The sequence below is a fragment of the Stigmatopora nigra genome, chromosome 6, assembly GCF_051989575.1.
Source record: "Stigmatopora nigra isolate UIUO_SnigA chromosome 6, RoL_Snig_1.1, whole genome shotgun sequence".
Taxonomy (NCBI): Eukaryota; Metazoa; Chordata; class Actinopteri; order Syngnathiformes; family Syngnathidae; genus Stigmatopora; species Stigmatopora nigra.
Genome location: NC_135513.1, coordinates 5997392 through 6016677, shown reverse-complemented (window position 1 = coordinate 6016677; position 19286 = coordinate 5997392). Strand labels below are relative to the sequence as shown.

At 39.8% G+C, this 19286-nt stretch overlaps 5 protein-coding genes across 11 annotated transcripts in view; 1 reads left to right on the top strand and 4 right to left on the bottom strand.

Moving 5' to 3' along the window:
- LOC144198217 (uncharacterized) overlaps positions 1-2281 on the bottom strand; it is an 8489-nt gene extending 6208 nt beyond the window's left edge. For 3 of the 4 annotated variants that reach the window (XM_077719126.1, XM_077719125.1, XM_077719124.1), the window contains exon 1: positions 1690-2281. In XM_077719126.1, coding sequence (XP_077575252.1) covers positions 1690-1758 — 69 coding nt within the window. In that variant the 5' untranslated portion in view covers positions 1759-2281. Of the gene's footprint in view, positions 322-1689 lie in introns of those variants that run through there. The other variant, XR_013326674.1, reaches the window with a different exon arrangement.
- The window catches only part of chic2 (cysteine-rich hydrophobic domain 2), a 4464-nt gene extending 194 nt beyond the window's left edge, over positions 1-4270 (top strand). The window contains exons 1-6 of the mRNA XM_077719123.1: positions 1-182; positions 951-1005; positions 1086-1241; positions 1326-1382; positions 1453-1512; positions 1768-4270. The exon at positions 1-182 is cut by the window's left edge and continues 194 nt beyond it. Of these exons, the coding sequence (XP_077575249.1) occupies positions 49-182; positions 951-1005; positions 1086-1241; positions 1326-1382; positions 1453-1512; positions 1768-1818 (513 nt within the window). The 5' untranslated portion in view covers positions 1-48 and the 3' untranslated portion in view covers positions 1819-4270. The remainder of the gene's footprint in view (positions 183-950; positions 1006-1085; positions 1242-1325; positions 1383-1452; positions 1513-1767) is intronic.
- Positions 4271-5289: 1019 nt separating this feature from the next.
- Positions 5290-7198, bottom strand: LOC144198359 (uncharacterized). Its single transcript, XM_077719318.1, has 6 exons — positions 7026-7198; positions 6814-6959; positions 6685-6746; positions 6486-6599; positions 5668-5766; positions 5290-5525 (listed from the first exon to the last, which is right to left on the bottom strand). Exons 1-6 carry the CDS (start codon positions 7131-7133, stop codon positions 5356-5358), a joined length of 699 nt encoding a protein of 232 aa, XP_077575444.1. The 5' UTR covers positions 7134-7198; the 3' UTR covers positions 5290-5355.
- A 370-nt stretch (positions 7199-7568) lies between these two features.
- On the bottom strand, positions 7569-10029 carry LOC144198384 (uncharacterized). The gene is made up of 6 exons (XM_077719366.1): positions 9821-10029; positions 8935-9077; positions 8800-8861; positions 8583-8696; positions 7904-8002; positions 7569-7827 (listed from the first exon to the last, which is right to left on the bottom strand). The coding sequence occupies exons 1-6, from the start codon at positions 9932-9934 to the stop codon at positions 7703-7705; spliced, it is 657 nt and encodes a 218-aa protein (XP_077575492.1). The 5' UTR covers positions 9935-10029; the 3' UTR covers positions 7569-7702.
- Positions 10030-10576: 547 nt separating this feature from the next.
- fip1l1b (FIP1 like 1b (S. cerevisiae)) lies at positions 10577-16593 on the bottom strand. 4 transcript variants are annotated; one of them, XM_077719489.1, is made up of 16 exons: positions 16316-16593; positions 15927-16011; positions 15251-15329; positions 15058-15176; positions 14904-14968; positions 14715-14825; positions 14458-14588; positions 14177-14295; positions 13722-13775; positions 13033-13132; positions 12791-12947; positions 12218-12299; positions 12000-12052; positions 11697-11910; positions 11225-11371; positions 10577-11081 (listed from the first exon to the last, which is right to left on the bottom strand). In XM_077719489.1, the coding sequence occupies exons 1-16, from the start codon at positions 16395-16397 to the stop codon at positions 10937-10939; spliced, it is 1743 nt and encodes a 580-aa protein (XP_077575615.1). In that variant the 5' UTR covers positions 16398-16593; the 3' UTR covers positions 10577-10936. The 4 variants fall into 4 exon arrangements, with proteins under 4 accessions (XP_077575615.1, XP_077575617.1, XP_077575616.1 ...); XM_077719491.1 differs by having other exon boundaries at positions 10577-11078; XM_077719490.1 differs by lacking the exon at positions 13722-13775.
- Positions 16594-19286: the final 2693 nt, after the last annotated feature.

The following is a 19286-nucleotide window of genomic DNA, read 5'->3' as shown; positions in this document are numbered from 1 at the left end:
GCTTCCTAACCGGGAAACGCGGTGCTCCGACTCGGGGCAGTGCGTGCGATGATGGAGGACTTTGACGAGATCTACGAGGAAGAGGAGGAGGAAGAGGAAGACGAGGACAGGGCCGCGGAGGAGCAACTCCTCAAGTACGCACCGGATCCGGTGGTGGTGCGAGGCTCCGGGCACGTCACGGTGTAAGTGGCCGACGTCTGGGAGGGGGTGATCGGATGATGTCGCGTGACGACTTGCGTGCGGGGGGGGGGTGCTAACTGGGTGCTAACTTGATTAGCATCCTCCTGTGGCTTAGCCTGTTAGCTCATCTGTAAAGCGATGGCTAACAATGAGAGAATAAGCAGCGCCGCCTCCAAAATGATCGTTTTAAATTATACGCACCAACGTAAATGTCTGCTCATTCCTTGTTTAAATGAGTGTCAAGCTGTTATTATGGTCCGATCTCGACTTTGTGGCACACTTATAAGATCAGACAACAGCAGTTACTTTTCAATAAAGCTATGTGAGTGTGATTATAGTCTATTTAATCTGTTAGTCTGGTTTTACATTTCGTCGATCTCTTGGTGTTTAAAAATAATCATTATGTCATTTGATTGTCCTTGAAATAGAAATTCCACAAGAAGTGTCTATAAAGTTGTATGTTGAGGTGATTAACAAAATAAATGGCATTTAAATAATGGTTTATGGGATTTAATTTTCAATGAGACAGCTAGACTAGTCTGTCCATTTGTTGTCATTAAAACTTGGGGCAAGTACAGCATTTAATTTTAATCTCTTTAATTTTCTTTACCACTTATCCTCACAAGGATCGCGGGGGTGCTGGAGCCAATCCCAGCCAACTGTGAGCAGTAGGAGGGTATACCCTGAATTGGTTTCCAACCAATCGCAGGGCAACATTTAATTTTTGACTACATTTGCCTAATATGTTGACATGCTTTTTATTTTAACAGGTTTGGACTTAGCAACAAATTTGAATCAGAATTTCCTTCAGCACTTACAGGAAAGGTGTGTGTGTCTATCAGACTTTCTATTATTCACTTATCACAATATAATTTTTGACATTTTTTTTATCATTCCCGATTCAGGTCGCACCTGAGGAATTTAAAGCAAGCATCAACCGAGTGAATAGCTGTTTGAGGAAGACGCTACCGGTCAATGTACGCTGGCTCTTGTGCGGGTGCCTTTGCTGCTGCTGCACACTGGGCTTCAGTTTGTGGCCTGTCATTTGTCTCAGCAAGCGGGTACTACATGCATACCACCACAACTCTAATCTCTAATTTTACACCCGCATCCCTCACACAAACTTTTTCCATTTTATCTTCCAGACAAGAAGATCAATAGAGAAACTTCTGGAATGGGAGAACAGCAGACTCTACCACAAGGTGTGCTATATTTTCCACTCTTTTTGTCATAGATAAAAAAATATTGATTCATTTTGTTGTTTTTTTGCAGCTTTGTTTGCATTGGAGATTGAACAAAAGAAAGTGTGAATCCAACAACATGATGGAATATGTAAGTTATAATACGTAGTGAAGCTTGATGACATATAAAGCAGAACACTGGCTTTGATGCTTGTCCTTTTTCTATCTTCATGACAACTCTTAATCTCTCATCTGTTGTAAATATTTACAAACGCTTTTTATAGAATGTAATTAGATGTGAATATACACATTTTTTGACAAAACTCACCAGATAAGGAGTTGTGATGAAATGGTCAATCTGTTGCAAAATACTGCAAAATGACTTTCTCTCATCCATCACCAACAGGTAATCCTAATAGAATTCCTACCGAAGATCCCCATCTTCAGACCCGACTAGCCCAATCGGATCTTAACGTCTGTCATCGTCCGAGCTGCCGACGAACTTCCCTCTTTAAATCACTCGGAAATGCTTTGTTTACAGGGCACAATGGCCCTCAGTTTTCTTTTTGGACGACTTCTCACAATGTGGTGTCCTTTACAACTTTTGGTTTACAAGCCCTTATGAGTGATTTCTGGGGAGCCGGTCAGATTCCGTCGGATGCCGACCGGGCAGCGTTATCAGACTAAAGCAGGAGATGGACTCCAATTGGAGATCGTTTCCTGAGGCGGCCATGTGAGTGCTGTCCACCCACTAAATACACCCCAGTGCTTTTGAAAGAGGACAGGCAAACACAGTGCGGAACATCAAATGTGTAGCAGAAACATCCTCAACACTGTGACGTTACTGCATATTGCCCAAATCCGGAGACAGCCACACATTCTGGGACAACAAATGCTCTACCCAGAGTTACCATGGCAACAAGGAGTAATAGTCATGTTCAATTGATTTTTTTTTGTCTTTTGTGTGTGTGGTTGTTGCTATTTTTAGTGACAGCAACAATGTGGGAAAAACCTTTGTGACATCACATCAAATCGTGTATTTTTTTTAAAGGATGGCAGCCTACTGTCCTCTTTTGCCAAATACATACTTGTCTGTTTTTTTTCTTTTCATATAAATGTGTGAGATGTTGGCAGTTGATTGGAACTTCCAAAGTTGGATAGTTTTCAGTTATTTGCTTATAGGGGTAAAAAGACAAGTTAACTGGAAAATAAATCCCCAAATAAAAGTTAAACTATTCATCTACATTACACAATTTAGCCTTACTGGGAAAATACATGTTACTTTTTGTTTTGGGATATCTTTTTGAATTGAGATCCTAGTTGATGTTTCTCAGTGTTTTTGTGTTCTTATTTTTTCAAAATGTTCAATATTGAGTTCAGCAATTTTGACATTAGACTGAAGATTTAAACCTGACTGGATATCAAGTAAATGCCCAAATGGCTTTCCATTTTTCTTGTCAAATTCAACACATAAACACAACTCTGAAGTTAACATGGATATTTCCCTTCAGTAGCCATTGGGAATTCGAAAAACATATTTAACTACAATTTTTTTAATTATCTAAAATAAAGCCCAACTTTGGAGTTTCCACTGCTTTAGGTGTTTGGTTGTGTACCCTATAAAAGCACACTTTTTTTTTTTTAAATGTGACCCTTCACATGGCCTTCCTTCTGTTTGTTACTTTCAACCCCTGTGAGAGTTAACAAAACTGTGGCCCGAGTGAGAAAATCTTCTTCTTCTTATTTTTTTGAGGGGCCGGTGATTTAAAAAAGCTCAACCCGATATCAAGCTTCTTTGTAGTTTACAAACAAAGAAGTGTAGACACCCATGTCTGTCATAAAATGACTTTTCATTGTATTTCATTACATTTTGAAAATACCCCACATTTAAAATCACCCTGTTACCATTAAATGTTCAAAAGTTCTTGTTTAAACATATTTTGTGACGAGGTACAACCTATGATTCTTATGAGATCTATAACAAGGGATGCACATTTAACTACAATTGCCTAGCAAAAAAAAAGTATCTCATATTAATCTGAATGTTGGAAACTCCAACCTTTCATTCCAGTGTTAAATTGAGCTGCACGTGAGAATTGTTGTCCAATCTCATTTGTACTGTACTTTTTGGGATTCAAGTTGACTCCAGGGTGTCCCTACTGGTTGTGGTTGAGTAGTGCCCTTCCTTTGGCACCAACACAATTAATCAAACTCGTAATTCCGAACAGTGAAGAGAGTTTTTAACCAATTCATTCTTCATTGATGCCCATCCCTACTTGGAACTAAGCGGCATGTGGATGTGGGTCACACTCAGGGGATTATCATCAACTAAAATGTAGCAGGGTATTCTCTAAGGTTATACCGCAGTACTTGAATATATGTTTTCTAGTTTATTCCCCTTCCCGCTATTCCTCTTTGATGAAATAAGTTACCACTTAAAACCCTGTTGTGTTGTTTTATACTTTATGTACCCCACATTGCTATTCATCACGTGCTCAAATCATGTCTAGTTTAGAAGGTTTGACGAAAAGTGGCATCATATTCTTAAACGCAGTGTTATATATATATTAAGGAAATGTTCACCATTTTCATGTTAGAAGAAGAAATATTTCGCGAAGTTCCCATGTTGTTAATTTGAGTGAAATCGAGTATTTTTCCAGCACTTGTGACTCCTAACAAAGTCAAAGACAGAGCTGTCAATCAAAGTTGTAATTATGCTTTCCCTCAGAGAATCAATATGCCAATTAGGCCAGTTTTATTTTTAGTCCGGGGAATTTTGGTACATATTTTATCAAGAACCGTCACATAGATGCAGCTGGGAATGCTTGTTTTGATTTGTCTATTTAATACTGTACGTTTAGAAGACCGGACATGAGGTGTTAAAAAATAAAAAGTACATTCTTGACACTCACTTTCAGCAAAACCCATTTTAATTTCAGTTTAAATGTGGCTTGTATGCCATCACTAGGTCAAGACTTAACTATCTATTGGACTGTAATATTTTTGTTCTCTATAAATAAAATCGTGAGGCTCTAATATGCAGATATTTGTGCAATATGACCACATATGGCGGTGTAGTGGGAAATTGTTCTCTGTTGATCTCAGACTAACTTTCAAACCTGCACAGACATTTCTTATAATTTTGTGTGTGTAAACAAGCGTGTTTTTTTTTGGGGGGGGGGTTATATGTATACGCACACACATACATAAAAACTTACAGTCGGGGAGATATTATGGCTTACCTGTCTCGTGTTAGGAAGCGTCCATAATCAATTCCTCGTAGATATTAATAACCTAGCGGGAAAAGAGAAAACCATGAGGGCAAATAGAATATACATACATATACGTACACATAGGCCTACATACATATGCCGCACGTGTGGTGTCGACCTCCTGGTTCAGACAATTTTGCAGGGCCAAAGTAGAAAAATCAACCAGCGTGTTTCTCCAAGACCACTGGGAAGGAGGGCAGGTGTGGTTCCAATCCCGGTTGGGATACATTTTTCCCTTAAATAGAAAGAACCATGAGTCAATACTTTACAATAAAGACAAAGTAAAGTGTGGCCAGCTCATAGTGTAGAGGTTTGTTCACCTGACTGACATGTGGGTAGGTGGGGTTCGGATCCCAGGTAGGAATCATTCTTCCCTTAAATAGAAACAACCATGTGTAGTCAATACTTTCCAATTCAACCAGCAACCCCCAAACAACATCACGTTTCGGCAAGCACCTGAAAAATTGCCGGTGGAAATTCTTGCAAAAATGACGTTTGTAAATGACGTAAGAAGGCGTCCGATGTTCCGACTAATCAGCCACGTGTACATCATGTAAAAACAACTATTCATACATCAACTCTGCACATACACAAACACACATCTATAAATCACGCTTTATAAGGATTATCATAGATAATAGAAGAAAAAAGCCAGGCAGTTTTGAAGAGTCATTTTCATTGACTGAATTCAGCCTGCATATGGTCAACATGGCCCGTTCACATTAATCTTGTGTGGGATTGTTTGCTATCAATTGAACAAGTGTCTTGATTCCACTTTGACTGCTGAGCAGCTTGTCCAATAGTTCCATATATTCAGGTTGGGCCTGACTAAGCACAGGGGTCAGATCAGTGGTCTCGGAGTCTTTTGAGGCAGATCCATCCGTACAAAAACCTGGCAAGTTAAATAATAAAACAAAACAAAAACAACAAATGAAAAGATAAAAACTTGACATACATAGCATTGGGCCTTTATTTTGTTTGCATTTTGATCAAATGTTGGGTGTGTATAGTGATAAATAGTCAACTGTTTTCACCTTTATCTGAGTCCAGGAAGGTCGGCGAAGGCAAATGCAGGCATGCGGCCTGCCTCTTAAACTCGTCCATCTCATCTTGGGTCAGCTTTGGTCTCTTGGCTAGTAAACACAAACAAAATGCCCATATCCCTCATATATTGTCATGTACATTGATCCTTTTTTTTCTTCTTGTTACTCATTCCCTTTCAAATGGATTTTTGCCTTAAAGAAAGGGTGTCAGACTCGGTTGGTTCGCGGGCCACATTAACGTCCACTCGATTTCATGTGGGCTGGACCATTTTAGATATAATATTTACACATTTTTTTAAATAAATTGATTAAAAGAACTGGATCAAAAGTACTGAAAATTTGTTTTTTAGAGATCTAAAACAATGTTTATTTGAGCTTTTTTTCTTAGTAATAGAAAATAATTTATTAAAGAATTGGTTTTCATTTCAAAAGGAAACCATTTTTTTATGTTCCATATTAAAGTGGAAAACAGAAAATATTTTAATATAATTATTTAAAGGATTTTTACTAAAAACACAGAAAAAATGGTTTAAAAAATTGCAATTATTGATTTAAAAGGGGGAAATTAGGCAATATAATATACATCTATATCTATCATTTTAATTTGATCCTAAAACAGAAAGTCAGCACTCATGATTTACTTTCTCGGGACAACACAAAATGATGTAGCGGGCCAGATTTGGCCCCCGGGCCGCCACTTTGACACCTAAGGCCTTAAAGCCAATGAACATACTGGTATTTGATCACTTCAATGCTTTCGCTGGTGCCAAGATGGCAAAAATACCCGGCAAGAGAATCTGTTTTCTTACTCAGAATCTGAAGGCCCCTGTAGGTACTTCCCCCCAGGGTGTAATTAGACAGAAGAACAAGGCAGTCGGGGCAGCTGGTCGCGAGAAGAACCTCGGTAGCATGAATGGGTTCCTCTAAACAAAAATAGGACATGTTTGTTTGCACTTTGTCCAAAAAAAAACAGCATACGCACAATCGATGCGGATTTCGGCTGCTCACCCATATGCAGAATGTTGTTAATCAAGGTCAACTTAGAAGTGACACTGAAGCAACGGCCCAACCTTCGGGAAAAAAAGTAGGTTATTAAAAAAATATAGTCAAACCTAAGACCGGCTGTAGTTACTGTACATTTTTTGAACTTGAAATACATAAAAGGAGTCGCTCTCGTTGGCCGGGTAGATTTTTCCCCACACATTGTCCACAAACAACTTTGTGAGGGCTTTGGATCCTGGCAGGTTGGTACTTTCTGCGGTATACGTCCACACACCTAAAAACTGCGGAAACAAGGCAAAAGCGTCACTTAAGCACAATGTATGGACTCAATATTAGGAGTGTTTTACCTGATTCCGCCCTTGGATTTGCACCTGCTCGGTCAGCCTATCACAGGTGGTCAGAGGCGCCGAAAAGGCGGCAGGCAAAAGCGCAACAGCCAGGATGAAGGAAAACATTGTTAACTTGCACACGTCTACGTACAGGAGATGATCTGGAACAGAATGATGGCTCCAAATGCCCCCCGGCTCGATGGGGTAAAAGTATCAAAGTTCAAACATTTGTTGACAGATGTTTTGTAATATTTAGGGGAAAGTCTAAGTAATAGTGGACTGTTATATGAGACATGGTATACTTTTTGTTGTCTACACTATCACGTCATACTGATAGAAAGCAAGCAATTGAAAGAGTTTAGAAGATTTGGGGTGTTTGGCATAGTAATTGAATGTACTTTGAGGACATTTAATGTCACTGAAAGCTATCAACCTCTAATATGCAAGTATAAAGTTGACCAAAGACGTGAAAGTTTACATATTTGACACAGACCTTACAAAACCTGATAAAAGCAGAACCTCCAAGTGCAAGTGTCATAAAAGGAAATGACACAACTAATGTTGATGTGAGAGAACTTTACTAGCAAATCATTAAAAACTCACGACTTACAATATGGTAAGTTTGATTTGTAGGTTATGTTTGAAGTTGCATGGAATATAGAATCCGTTGCTTCCCTGTAAAAAAAAAAATCCAATCAGTTGATAAAAAAATCAAAAAATGTGTCCAGTAGCCTCGCAACCCGTTGTCCCATCTTAGCCTCTAGCAAGGAGTTTAAGGCCGCAAGTCCGTCTGAGGTTGGGAGGTTGTCTGGACAGAGTTCTGTGTACACAAATATAGATTAATACTATAGAAAAGGCAATGGTGGACAAGGTTTTTTTAAGGTGATGCTCCTCACCATAGTTTGGGTCCATTAAAAGTGGAGAAGACATCTGGAGACACTTTGCTTGCATCCTCAACATCTCCACATCAGCACTTGAGACCATCTGTTGCCTGCCTGGAGATCAACAAAACAGCCATCAACGAAGCAACTTGAAAATGAGCAAGCACTTCTATCAATAAAGCCAAAACAACACTTAAGAAACCAAGATGACCTTACTCCACCCACCCATTTTTAAAAAAAAATGTAATTGAAAGTAATGCTTTAATTGTCATTATAGAACTATTATAAGATTTAAAGGTTCACCACAAAGACCATAAATAAATACAACAAACAAACAGACAAACAAATAATAAATAAGAAATTAAATAGGTAGTAAACAACATAAATAACTAGGGAAGTGCACAAATAACATCAACAAACATAAATAATCAATAAGTAATTAAAAATGGGGGGAAATCTTAAAATATGAACACTTAAATCCTTGTCTGCCAGTGACAATGATAGCCTTACAATCAATTTAGACTGGGAAGATTGGCACATCTTCACTGCCATGTTCATTAGCCTCTCCCAGTCCATATGGACCAATGATTTGGATGTGTGCCTTCTAAAAAAAACAACCTCATTTGAAACTACACATGTCCCAAAATCCACCATAGAAAACCTGACCCAAAAAATAAAACAGAGGAAGACTTACTGAAAAGCATAAGGCTTCTAAAAGAGTCATGACTAGACTTGACTTCTTCATAGACCACCAGACAGTCTGCACAATCTGTCGGCAGGTACACTTCCTTCAGGTAGAACGGATGCTCTGTAAAGAAAGAAAAAAAAACAGCGGTGAACAATCCCGTGTGAAACACCTCGAAAAATGTTAACTAGTATCTCAGCGACAACAATACAAGTCAACTACTCACCAATCAACATAGTGCTGTTTTCCATGGTCACATTGTAGATCATGCTGGAACATTCATTGTAACTGGAAGAGAAAAAAATAGCCACTAAATAATATGTTCGTTTTCAATTGTAAAGTGTCTTTAGAGCAGGTTTACATTCTCTGCGTCTGCAAGATGGTGAGCACGTTGCTGATAGGGGTTGCCCTGACGTCTAGCCAGATGCTGTTGAGCAGATGTCCCAGGGAACGACTTCCCGGGAGGTCAGAACTTCCGGCGACATACAGCCAGCGCCCCAACATCTGGAAAGTACATCGCTCATTTTACTCCCAAAAAACACTCACCTGCATATTCTGATGCATAGGTGTCTCTCTTTTGTCTTTTAAGTAATTTTTTAGACAGTTACTATTGTTTATTGTAGTTTTTCCTTTTTTTTAAATCAAGTCATTGGAAAATAGTAGAAAAAGCTAATATTTTAAAGACTAATGTCCATTTTATGTTACAAGGTGGTTGGTGAGAAATGTGTATAAGTTCAAGTGACAAGAAAATGCTACTTTGGTCTAGATTTTTTGCCCAAAATAAAATCGTGATATTAAAAATTTTGCAAGAACCTGAAAAGGCTTGACATCCATTCCTTTTTCTATTGACTGTCCAGTACTGTCAGTGGCACTGAAAATTCATACCCAGACCTTCCACCCAATGCACAAACATTTTTATAATTTTCAATTGCAATAGGCCTGAGGAAAAACATGTATTAAAAATACAATAAAAGCATTATTTGTGTGTACTCTTGGTAGGAGTGTGAAGTAAACAGCATTTGAATTAGGGATGTCCCGATTTTCTTCACTACAGATCGAAACTCAGCCAACATGTTTGCCAAGTGGTAAGATTTAACACGCCTCTACTGTGTCGAAACCTGTATTCAGAAAAAAAATATCCAATACCCCACTGACTATTGGATGGGAATGTCGATAGTTTGAAGACATTGAAATATCAAAGCAAGTGGTAAGATAATATACAAACGAGACAACAGGCTGGCACTTACTTGTTGGTTTGTAATGCTTATTGGCTTCAGTAAAGTGTCACATTTCAACGCTGGAGCAGCTCGGCCCTGTGAGAGGAGACCCAGCAAAAGCAGGACGATGCCACCGCTCTTCATCTTCTTCTCCAGGATCTTTGAAAGAATGTTTCAAGTCAGCCAGCTGCGGACGTCAGTGAAGCAAACAGTATCGAGCAGATGGGTTTTTGTGTTTGTGGGGGTGGTTGAACTTTGACCTGTGGAAGGAATGGGAGGAATCTCGATAAAACTGCACTTCACAAGAGCAGCTTTGTTGAGGCGATTATTCTCATTAGGGTTAATACCTGCAAATGTACTTTGGTGGATATGTGGGGATCAAGTAACTCAGTAGTTAGATACCAGAGCACTTCCCATCACTGTTTAAAGGATATAATTTGACACTGTAAAGCCTTTTGTGATGACTGACTGATAGATTGGTTTACTAATTTAACATTTAAGAAACAATAGGCCTTTGTGGGTTTATTCATCTCCTTATCACTAGAGACAGAACAGAGGTGCATAACATGTGGCATGCTACCAAAAAATGGTAAAAACTGGCAAAAACAAAATGTTGGCTGCCATGGTTTTACCCCAATTTAGCCTGCTTCATTTCCACTTCTGACATTTGTAATAAAAAATCTCCTCTGTTTTAGTGTAATTGATTTTCAAATTTAGATTTGATGGTTTCAAAACCTGTCAGGTTTGGAACAATCATTAGGTGTAAACAACAGAAAAGCCAAAGAAAAGTTATGAAAAAGATGTGTTTATAATTGAAATTGACAAACTCTAGCTCTAATGGCTGTCTTCGTACACAACATGAATTTTAAAGACAAACAAAAGAAGAGGAAGAACATCAGAGCCCACGAGGAGGGAGGAGGCCGAAACAATGAGGTCATCGAGTGGCAAAGATGGAAAAACGGCTGCTCCTTTCCGACCTCATTTGGTGAGGAAGGAAGAGGGCAGACACAGCAGTGAACGAAGACATCCAGGGACGTGACAGATCCGGTCATGTCTCGGATTTCCTCTTGTATTCGGTAGGATTGGACAGAGGGAGAGCAGGGAGAAAATGCGGGCGGGAGTTTGGGGTGAACAGGGAAGTGACGCTCAATCCATGGCCTCCTGGTTCTCTTGGTCGGCACCCATGTCTTCGCTGGCTTCTTTGCCCTCCTTGCTCCGTTTGCTCTTCTTGTGTTTGTGCCGCCGGTGGCTGTCGGCCTCTTCGCTGTCATGCCGCCTCCGGCTGCTGCTGCTATGGAAATGTGGGAAGGGTTCATAAAAGCTAGCTCGAGGCAGGTGAAATTCAAGACTAAGACCAGCTCGACAACAATAATAAAAAAATACAATTAAAACAAAACAGGCAAATTTGGCATCATAACTAGAGGGATAGATTACCTGCGAGATGACTTGTGGCGGCCCTCGTCTTTCTCCCGATGCCGCCTCTCGCGATGGCGATCCTCCTTCTCCCGGCTAGCCCGCTCCCGATGACGGTCTCCGTACCCGCGTTCCTGGTACTCGCGGTAACGATAGCGCTCTTCGTCGCTGTAGCAAAGGGAGCCATTTAGGTTTAGTTTGCTCCATTGGAGGCCAACAAAAAAGAATCCGGAGCCGTCAATGGGAACTTATTCGTTAAAATATTTATGAGTTAAGCTCCAATAATGTTGCTTTTATTGTCAACACCAACATACATGAAGCTAGTGGGATCTGGAAATCTTGGAAAGTAAGGCGCATCTATATATAAAAATATCGCAGCTTTCCATTCAGAATGTGAATTGTCTAATAAATGTATTCTGTGTTGGCAATAGGAGTATACACTAATGAAGCTCTTGTCCTTCACAAAAACAAACAAGTGGCATTTTGTTCCCACCTGGCATAGGCAATTCCCGTGGGGCTGTGATCTCGGTCCCGCTCACGCTCCCTATCCCTCTCTCGCTCCCGCTCATGCGTCCTCTCTCGGGGTCGCTCTCTTTCCTTTTCTCTTTTGTCGTCACGACGGGAGTAGTAGTCCCACGGTTTGGAGTTATCCATTAGCGGCGGCCAAGGTGTAGGAACGCCTCCGGCCATGGGGGGTGGGTATGCACCTGGAGACAATGTGGCAGCGAAAGGGTTTCAATTGGAGACATGAGACTAAATATGAATTATGTCAAAAATAAGATTTCAAGTGGTCTACCTTGTGGGAAGGGATACGGTGGAATAGCGCGTCCGTCGTAACCGCCACCGTGGCTGGAACGGCAAGAGATATTAAACTGTGGCATGTTTGTATGTGTGTAAATAGTTTTCCAATTTCATGTGGCATTAACCTGGCACGCCAGGTTGTTCTAGATATCCTCCACATATAAATTAAACTAATCAATTTGAGCAATTTAGAGCACTCGTATATATTGTTACCTATCCATAGTTGGAATGATTGAAGGTGGGGGACCACTGGGTGGAGGAGGAAACCCTGGCGGGGGAACTGTGATGGGCAAACCTAAGAGGGACAAAAAACAAAAGAAAAGTGAATGTCTGTTACCCTTCCAGGGACAGTGGTCACTATAAGGAGTTATTCAAAAGGTTGAATTTTGTTTGAGAAGAACTATTTTGGCCATTAGAAAAAGCTTCTTGACATTTAAGACCAATAATATCCCATTATAAGGCAAGTATCATTTTTGTCATAAAAACAACATTTCATTTTACTTTTTAAAATAGGATTTATAGGTGGCTGCTAAAGTGTCAACTTCATTCAAACTGTGAGGCTTGACTTTGAAAGCTTATCTTCCAGTGGAATTGATCTGCGAGACGACCAGACTATTTTAACTGAGTGGCGAATACATTTGTCGTTCGTCCTTGTAAAAAATGAATTAGACATCTAATGCAATTAATGACAGCCAATTGGTTTAATAGGTGTCCACTCAGTGTAACAAAAAGACAGGATTAACATCAGCAAACCAAACAGGCATCTTTATGGAGGAAAACACTCACGAGGCGGCGGGATGAGAGGGGGTGCCGAGCTGACGTTGGGGGGCGGGGGGAGAAAAGGCGGAGGGGGGATGTTTGGAGGCAGGGGTCCTGGGGGAAAGAAGCTGGGTATCTTTGCAGGGGCTGAATCGGCATCTGATGTCGAGTGCTCAGAGATCACCTGTAACATCAAAAGCAATGCATGTAGATTTTCTTAAATGCCGAGATTTTGAAGTTGATATTTCTGTCAAAGTGTGTTTGAGAACCTGGATGTTATTCCCATCTAAATTGTGCCGGCGTCGCCCTTCCACCCTGCTTATGGTGGCTGTCCCCCCACCAATCACATCGATGGTACCGCTGTTTTTCCTGAGGGGGAGAAAAAAACATGCACATATCAAGTTCAAAGTGTGGTTCTGCTAAACTGACATAACTTATAATTGCTGGGAATTTCTTTTTTACGGAGCTCAGTTCAAAAATAACAATATAAAGCAGCTTGTCTCGTGGGCTTTTTTCAAAACATCATGGTCTGATTGCCAACCGACTGTAGTCTGCACTCACACGTACTTTTTTGAAGAATATTCAATTATCCTATCAAAAAATGTATGAAATTTCGGAGTAACACAAGGCCAACGTACATGGAGAAAAGCCACGCAAGCATTGTGAAAACACAGAAACACACAAGAAGACTAGGGTCCGCTTTGAACCTATAACTTCTTGAATCTCATCTACGGTAGTCAGATTGCAAAAAAATGATCCACAAGTCGACATGTAATGAGAACACAAAAGATTCATCCCTGACAAACAATAGCAAAAAAACAAGTTCACACCAATTCATGCCTGTGCGAATTACACACACTACCAAAAAATAATTCAGAAAAACATTGTTTGTTAAACAAACCAGTCGCCTAATTCTTTCATTCCCCCTGCTAATTTGGACAAGGCCATGCCCACTTACGTATAACAGGACATATCCGGGACAGGCAGACCGGACCATTGAGGGGGGGAGATCCTACCAGGGGTAAAGGAAATAAGAGTAACAGACACCAACGCCCACATACAAGAGGTCCCTCACAGACCCCCTTTTTTTGTTGAACACATCACTTTCAGGTACGCGAGGGTTATTTATGATTAACGTCAATTTTGGTGATCAGTTTTGCTGTATTCACTGGTCGAACATGCAAAAATGCAGCATGGTAACAGTTTGGCATACAGCAAACAAAAAGAATCCAACGTTGGTTTGTGAGCCATTTAGCTAACTCCAGTTGAACTGAAAAGCTAAAAGATTGCATCAAAATCCAAATTCCAGTTTGCGTTAAAATCCAAATTCCAGTTTGCATTTAAATCCAAATTAATTTGCATTAAAATCCAAATTACAGTTCGTATTCTTTTATTAAAAGAAATAAGTCTTACCTGGTGCTCTGACTTGTGGTAGACTTGTACAGATTGACTGGAGAGGAGAAGTCGGCTTTGGAAGTATGAATAGAAAGGCTGGATATGTCCTTGTCGTTGCCTGTTCTGCCTTGTTGGACCTTGTCAAGTCATTTTTAAGAAAACAAAACACAAGATGTTTACAAATTGTGATTGTTTCTTTTCAAAAATGACATCTGAAGCCCTGTGATACACCACCCATGTCTAATTTCACAACAAAAGTAGAAGGAACCCAAAACAAAACAAAAACACTGCTCACTTACAGTGATTTTGCTAGTCACCGAGGTTACGGATGAAACTTCCAGGCCCATGCGCAATCGTTTCTGCTTCTCGCAGTAAGCCTTCCACGAGTCTTCATTAAAGCCATAGTTAAAGTAGTCAGACAAATCCGCCCCTGCACAAACACAAGACAACATCCGGCAATTAGTTGCAAAGAAAAGACATCAGACCGGGCTGATGGAATTCAGGGTGAAAAATGAACTCCTGGTGGAACGAATGGTTGAGTCTGTGCAAAACATACCTGGTTTCCTCCAGGGCTTCTCTTCATACCCATCCAAATCCACTTCCAGCACTGGGACGCCATTAATGTTACCGGGAGCATCAAGATCGACTCCTTTCACTTTTGCAGTAACTTGGAACAAAAAGTAGGGGCTGTTAAACATGGACCATCTTTAGGCGGTTAGAATGAGCCAAAGACAGTTGCGCCTACCTTGTCCATATGATCGGGAGCCAGGTGTTTTAATGTTCAGATTTACAGGTGGAGCACCATATGGTCTGGAGGAGAGAAAGAAAGACACATTAGGACAATGCCTTGAAATGACATGGGAACAATTTGCAATCAAAACAGTATTTCAAATGCATACGTGTATTGTGGAGGCCCGGTTTTAATGTCTCCAATGGTGACCCGGACATCGTCGTCGTCATCATCGCTGTCGCTGTCACTCTCAGCATCTTCGCCTGGAGCGTCCTCTGTGGCCTGAGCCTGAGAATTAATTATTTTTTGTAGAAATCCAAATGGATGTATAGTCTTAACCTAGCAGTGTGTATGCGGGCTACCTCTGAAGCCACACCGTTTCCTGTGGCATGTTCGGCGGCTTCCTCGGTGGCAGCCTCAGCAGGAGCCTCACTAGGAGCGCTGTGGATTAAACAAAGCATTCAAATGTCAAATTCACCAAAGAGGCCTTAAATATTCAAATATAGACAAATGGCAGCCCCACATCAATTGCTGTTGCTCTTATTAAACAGGTGTCCATAAAATTAGGACTAAATAGTTTAGAGCACAGGTGTCAAAGTGGTGGCCCGGGGGCCAAATCTGGCCCGCCACATCATTTTGTGTGGCCCGGGAAAGGAAATCATGAGTGACGACTTTCTGTTTTAGGATCAAATTAAAATGAAGATTATAGATGTATATTACATTTCCAGATTTTCCCAAAGTGAAATCTAATTGTGGAATGTCAATACTGTTCAACCAAGACAATTTAAGTAGGCTTTCATCAAGTACACGATCCTCCAACTAATTTGTGGTAAGATCAGCCAGAACCAGGATCTGGGAACTGGTTTTAGTGGCAAAAAAATGGTAAAGTATATTTAGAAGTAAATTGAATACTTAGAAATGATTCTAACCCGTTTGAAAAGACAGAACTAGCAGCAAATGATCGATCACTGAGAAGATCCTGCAAACTAGTACACAAAAACGACAACGGATTTGACTTAAGGTGTCTTGTCTTTTTACCTGTCAACAACAGTAGCCGACTTATCTGCTGTTGCTTCTTCCTCTACTTCCTCCTCCTCTTCACCCTCCTTCCCTTCAGTTTCATCTAAAATCAAGTCACAAGATGGCCCAATACAAACCAGTTCATATGCACGCAACAGCAAAAAAATGAATGTTTAACGTAGAAATATAAATGCACGACTGATGATTTAATTCAAATGAGGTACAAATTGACCGGTGTCACGAGGCCTCAGCTTGCTAGGCACAGAAGCTAAGTCTATTTAGCCGAGCAAGATATGCTAAGAGACTTCATTAGTTTGAGATCTTTACTATTCGGGATCACTACTTCGTTGATAACTACACCCTGCATGACAAGAGACACACATTGGTACACAAAGCGGCACTTTTACCTCCATAAAGCCATTCCTCCTCCTCGTCTCCAGCGCTAGCATCAGCGTTGGCCGTTTTGTCCCCTTCTTCGGTGGCTGACATCTTTTCAAACTTTTAATGCAACCTCACGGGGGAGACGGTCAACAATTCGTCTACGTGGAGCTGCGCCTTTGAGTTGGGTAAATATAAAATTATATTCCATAGATTTATCTAGTAAAGTGGCGGAGTCGAGGGGTAAAACGGAAGCACTTAGAAGGCGCTCTCCCAGGATGGTCAACAATTCGGCAGGTGAATCAAAGACAGAAAAGACAGCGCCTCAAGCGGCAGGTGCGTGTGAAGCTCAATTTAATGTTCTGCAAAAAAATAAGTCCTAGTATTGAATGACTTGAACTGTTTCATAACTTCTACATAACAAAAACCTATGCATAAAATGTCTTTATTTTGTGTAGTTTTGCCTCGTTTATAGTGTACAACTATTAACCCCTATGCAATTATAGGTTTGTAAACACATAATTTAATGAGTTTCCCCTCATTTTGTCTCTAATCAGATTCATTTAAAGTGAAAACACCCTTACATTATAACTTTTCATGAAGATTGTCTTAATGTGTGAGATCATTTTTTCCACTTATCCTATTCAGTGTCATGTGGATCTAACATCACAATGTGCACATGGACGCACACGACCTTTCTGTGTATTTCAAAATGACCCTTGCATCCTTGAATAAAAGGTTTGGAAACCCCTGGCCTGTGTGCAAGTCAGGCCAGTTAACCATATCATAAAATAGTTCTAATTCATCAATGTGTTTTATTGTTTTATTTTATTTAGTAATGATTTTTTGTGAGTTTACAGAGCAGCCTTTTGGCTTTTGGCTTGTCAACACTAAAGCGATGTCACGTTTTTTGCTGTTGTGGTTGGCTTGTTCACCAAAAGCCAGCCCAGTAATGCAATGCATATTGTAAATGCATTTATGGCTTGTGACCAAGGGGCCACTTTGGCATGTCACTAATTGACATTGCAAATATGTGGATTCTCGCACTCTCTCGTTTTGTCCACAGCACCACTTTAGCTTTTAGTACCTCTTTACTGTGGTGATTATTATGCGAATACTTATTCAGCCATATTTCAATGTGGAGGTTCTGAGATAATAAACATGCATGCAACATTCTCACTCAGTGTTTATAGTGTGCAACATCTGAATTAATTTGATTGTGCCTTTTTGTGTTCATCTATGCTCATTTAGACCACACAATGAAGAAACGGAAGGGCAGGGAAGTTTCCTTAACTAATCCGATCATTGCTCAAATTATATTAATTCTATTCTTTTTGTCCATGCTCATCCTTCAATCGTCTTTTTTACCCCATCATTTCCCCTGCATATTTTTGAAACTATTTTTTGCACTTTAAAACAACTCACAGAAATTGCAGATAAAAAACACAAACAAATGAGTGAAATCAAAGTTAATGTTAGATCTGCTCTCGTTTAGAAGGGAGAGACAGACAGAAAACAAGATTATGACACTCCCCAATCTAATGCTTGCCAATGAAACATTACACTGAAGTGGAAACTGCAGATGTGAGAAAATGATTTACGCGCACAGGACACCAAATTAGGTACACCTACATAATCTGATGATAGAGCTGGCTCAATAGTTCTGCAGAGTATCACTCACTGAAAAGGGAAATTTTAACCTTCTGTAACATTATATTTCTCAGCGTTCCATTTTTTTCAGCATCATAAAGTCAATTTTTCCACAATACATCACTTTCTCATCACTTTCATGCCCTTCAAAGCTCCTTTCCCATCATTGCATTCCTTTTCTCCTTCTCTCTGTGCCACGGTCCTTCCTCCCCATCCGTTGGCCCCATGCCCACCCCTCATGTTATAGTGGATTAGGGCAGTTTACAACAAGTCGATCTTAATCATGTTTATCTAGACAGAGGACGATCACTGCCCTATCGGTAAAATTATACACGCTGATAATAGCTTACATAGATTCGTGCGGGTCTGCTTGGCACGGTGTCAATCCATATCATCTTCCTGGATTACACACATTCTATAAATATATATATATATATATATATATATATATATATATATATATATATATATATATATATATATATATATATATATATATATATATATATATATATATATATATATATATATATATATATATATATATATATATATATATATATATATATATATATATATATATATATATATATATATATATATATATATATATATATATATATATATATATATATATATATATATATATACAGCTACATTGAAGTCTACCATAATTTCATGTATTAACAGGTAGAATGACAGGTACACACGTGATCTGCAAACAGAAAGAGAATTGTTCTATTTTTACTTAAGAGGAGTACTTCTTTTTTTGGAAACTCAGGTGAGTTCTAACTTTGAACATAGTACATGAGTGAATTCTAACAGAGGTTTCAAAACCGCAATTAAACCACAAAGTGACTCTTAAACATTACAAGGTCACCAAACAAAAACACCAACATCCCTCTGTATCCAAGCAGCAGAAGATGGAGAGATCAAGTTCAGCCAGGGGAGTGTTAGATTGCATCATAATAAAAGCTTGGCCAGTCAGTGAAACACAAAACCGCAAGGTATAATTTCTGTTGAAGTCTTTTTTTAAAGGCGTGCTTTTCTCTGGCAGGCTCCACGTGGCCGCCTGAGGGTGTGATCCCCATTTGTAGGTGATTGAGTTATCGTGTGTGCGTGTGCATCATAGAGGATGGAGAAGTAAAAAAAAAAAAAAGAAGAAAAATAAAAAGAGACAGAGGAGAATGGAAGGTGAACGAGAGCGAGAAAAGGAGGTTGAGCATCTGGAGAGGAATGTTACCATGACGTAATCTAATCGAAGTGGCTATTTTTCTAGTATTAAACCTCTGCTGTCCTCCTCGAGGTTGCCGTCCTCATCTGTCTAAAAGCCTGGAATGACTCATACAC

What these genes read in the sequence shown, in the direction of transcription:
- LOC144198359 (XM_077719318.1), bottom strand. Translation starts at nt 7,133, where the DNA reads ATGTTTTCCTTCATCCTGGCTGTTGCGCTTTTGCCTGCCGCCTTTTCG. An exon ending in AAATCCAAGGGCGGAATCAG is followed by an intron (nt 6,960 to 7,025) that starts GTAAAACACTCC and finishes TTGTTTCCGCAG; the next exon opens with TTTTTAGGTGTGTGGACGTA. An exon ending in GTATTTCAAGTTCAAAAAAT is followed by an intron (nt 6,747 to 6,813) that starts GTACAGTAACTA and finishes TTTTTCCCGAAG; the next exon opens with GTTGGGCCGTTGCTTCAGTG.
- LOC144198384 (XM_077719366.1), bottom strand. Translation starts at nt 9,934, where the DNA reads ATGAAGAGCGGTGGCATCGTCCTGCTTTTGCTGGGTCTCCTCTCACAG. An exon ending in ATCTTGCAGACGCAGAGAAT is followed by an intron (nt 8,862 to 8,934) that starts GTAAACCTGCTC and finishes TTTCTCTTCCAG; the next exon opens with TTACAATGAATGTTCCAGCA. An exon ending in TAGAAGCCTTATGCTTTTCA is followed by an intron (nt 8,003 to 8,582) that starts GTAAGTCTTCCT and finishes GTTGATCTCCAG; the next exon opens with GCAGGCAACAGATGGTCTCA.
- fip1l1b (XM_077719489.1), bottom strand. Translation starts at nt 16,397, where the DNA reads ATGTCAGCCACCGAAGAAGGGGACAAAACGGCCAACGCTGATGCTAGC. An exon ending in ACCGTATCCCTTCCCACAAG is followed by an intron (nt 11,911 to 11,999) that starts GTAGACCACTTG and finishes CATTGTCTCCAG; the next exon opens with GTGCATACCCACCCCCCATG. An exon ending in CGCCACAAGTCATCTCGCAG is followed by an intron (nt 11,082 to 11,224) that starts GTAATCTATCCC and finishes ACATTTCCATAG; the next exon opens with CAGCAGCAGCCGGAGGCGGC.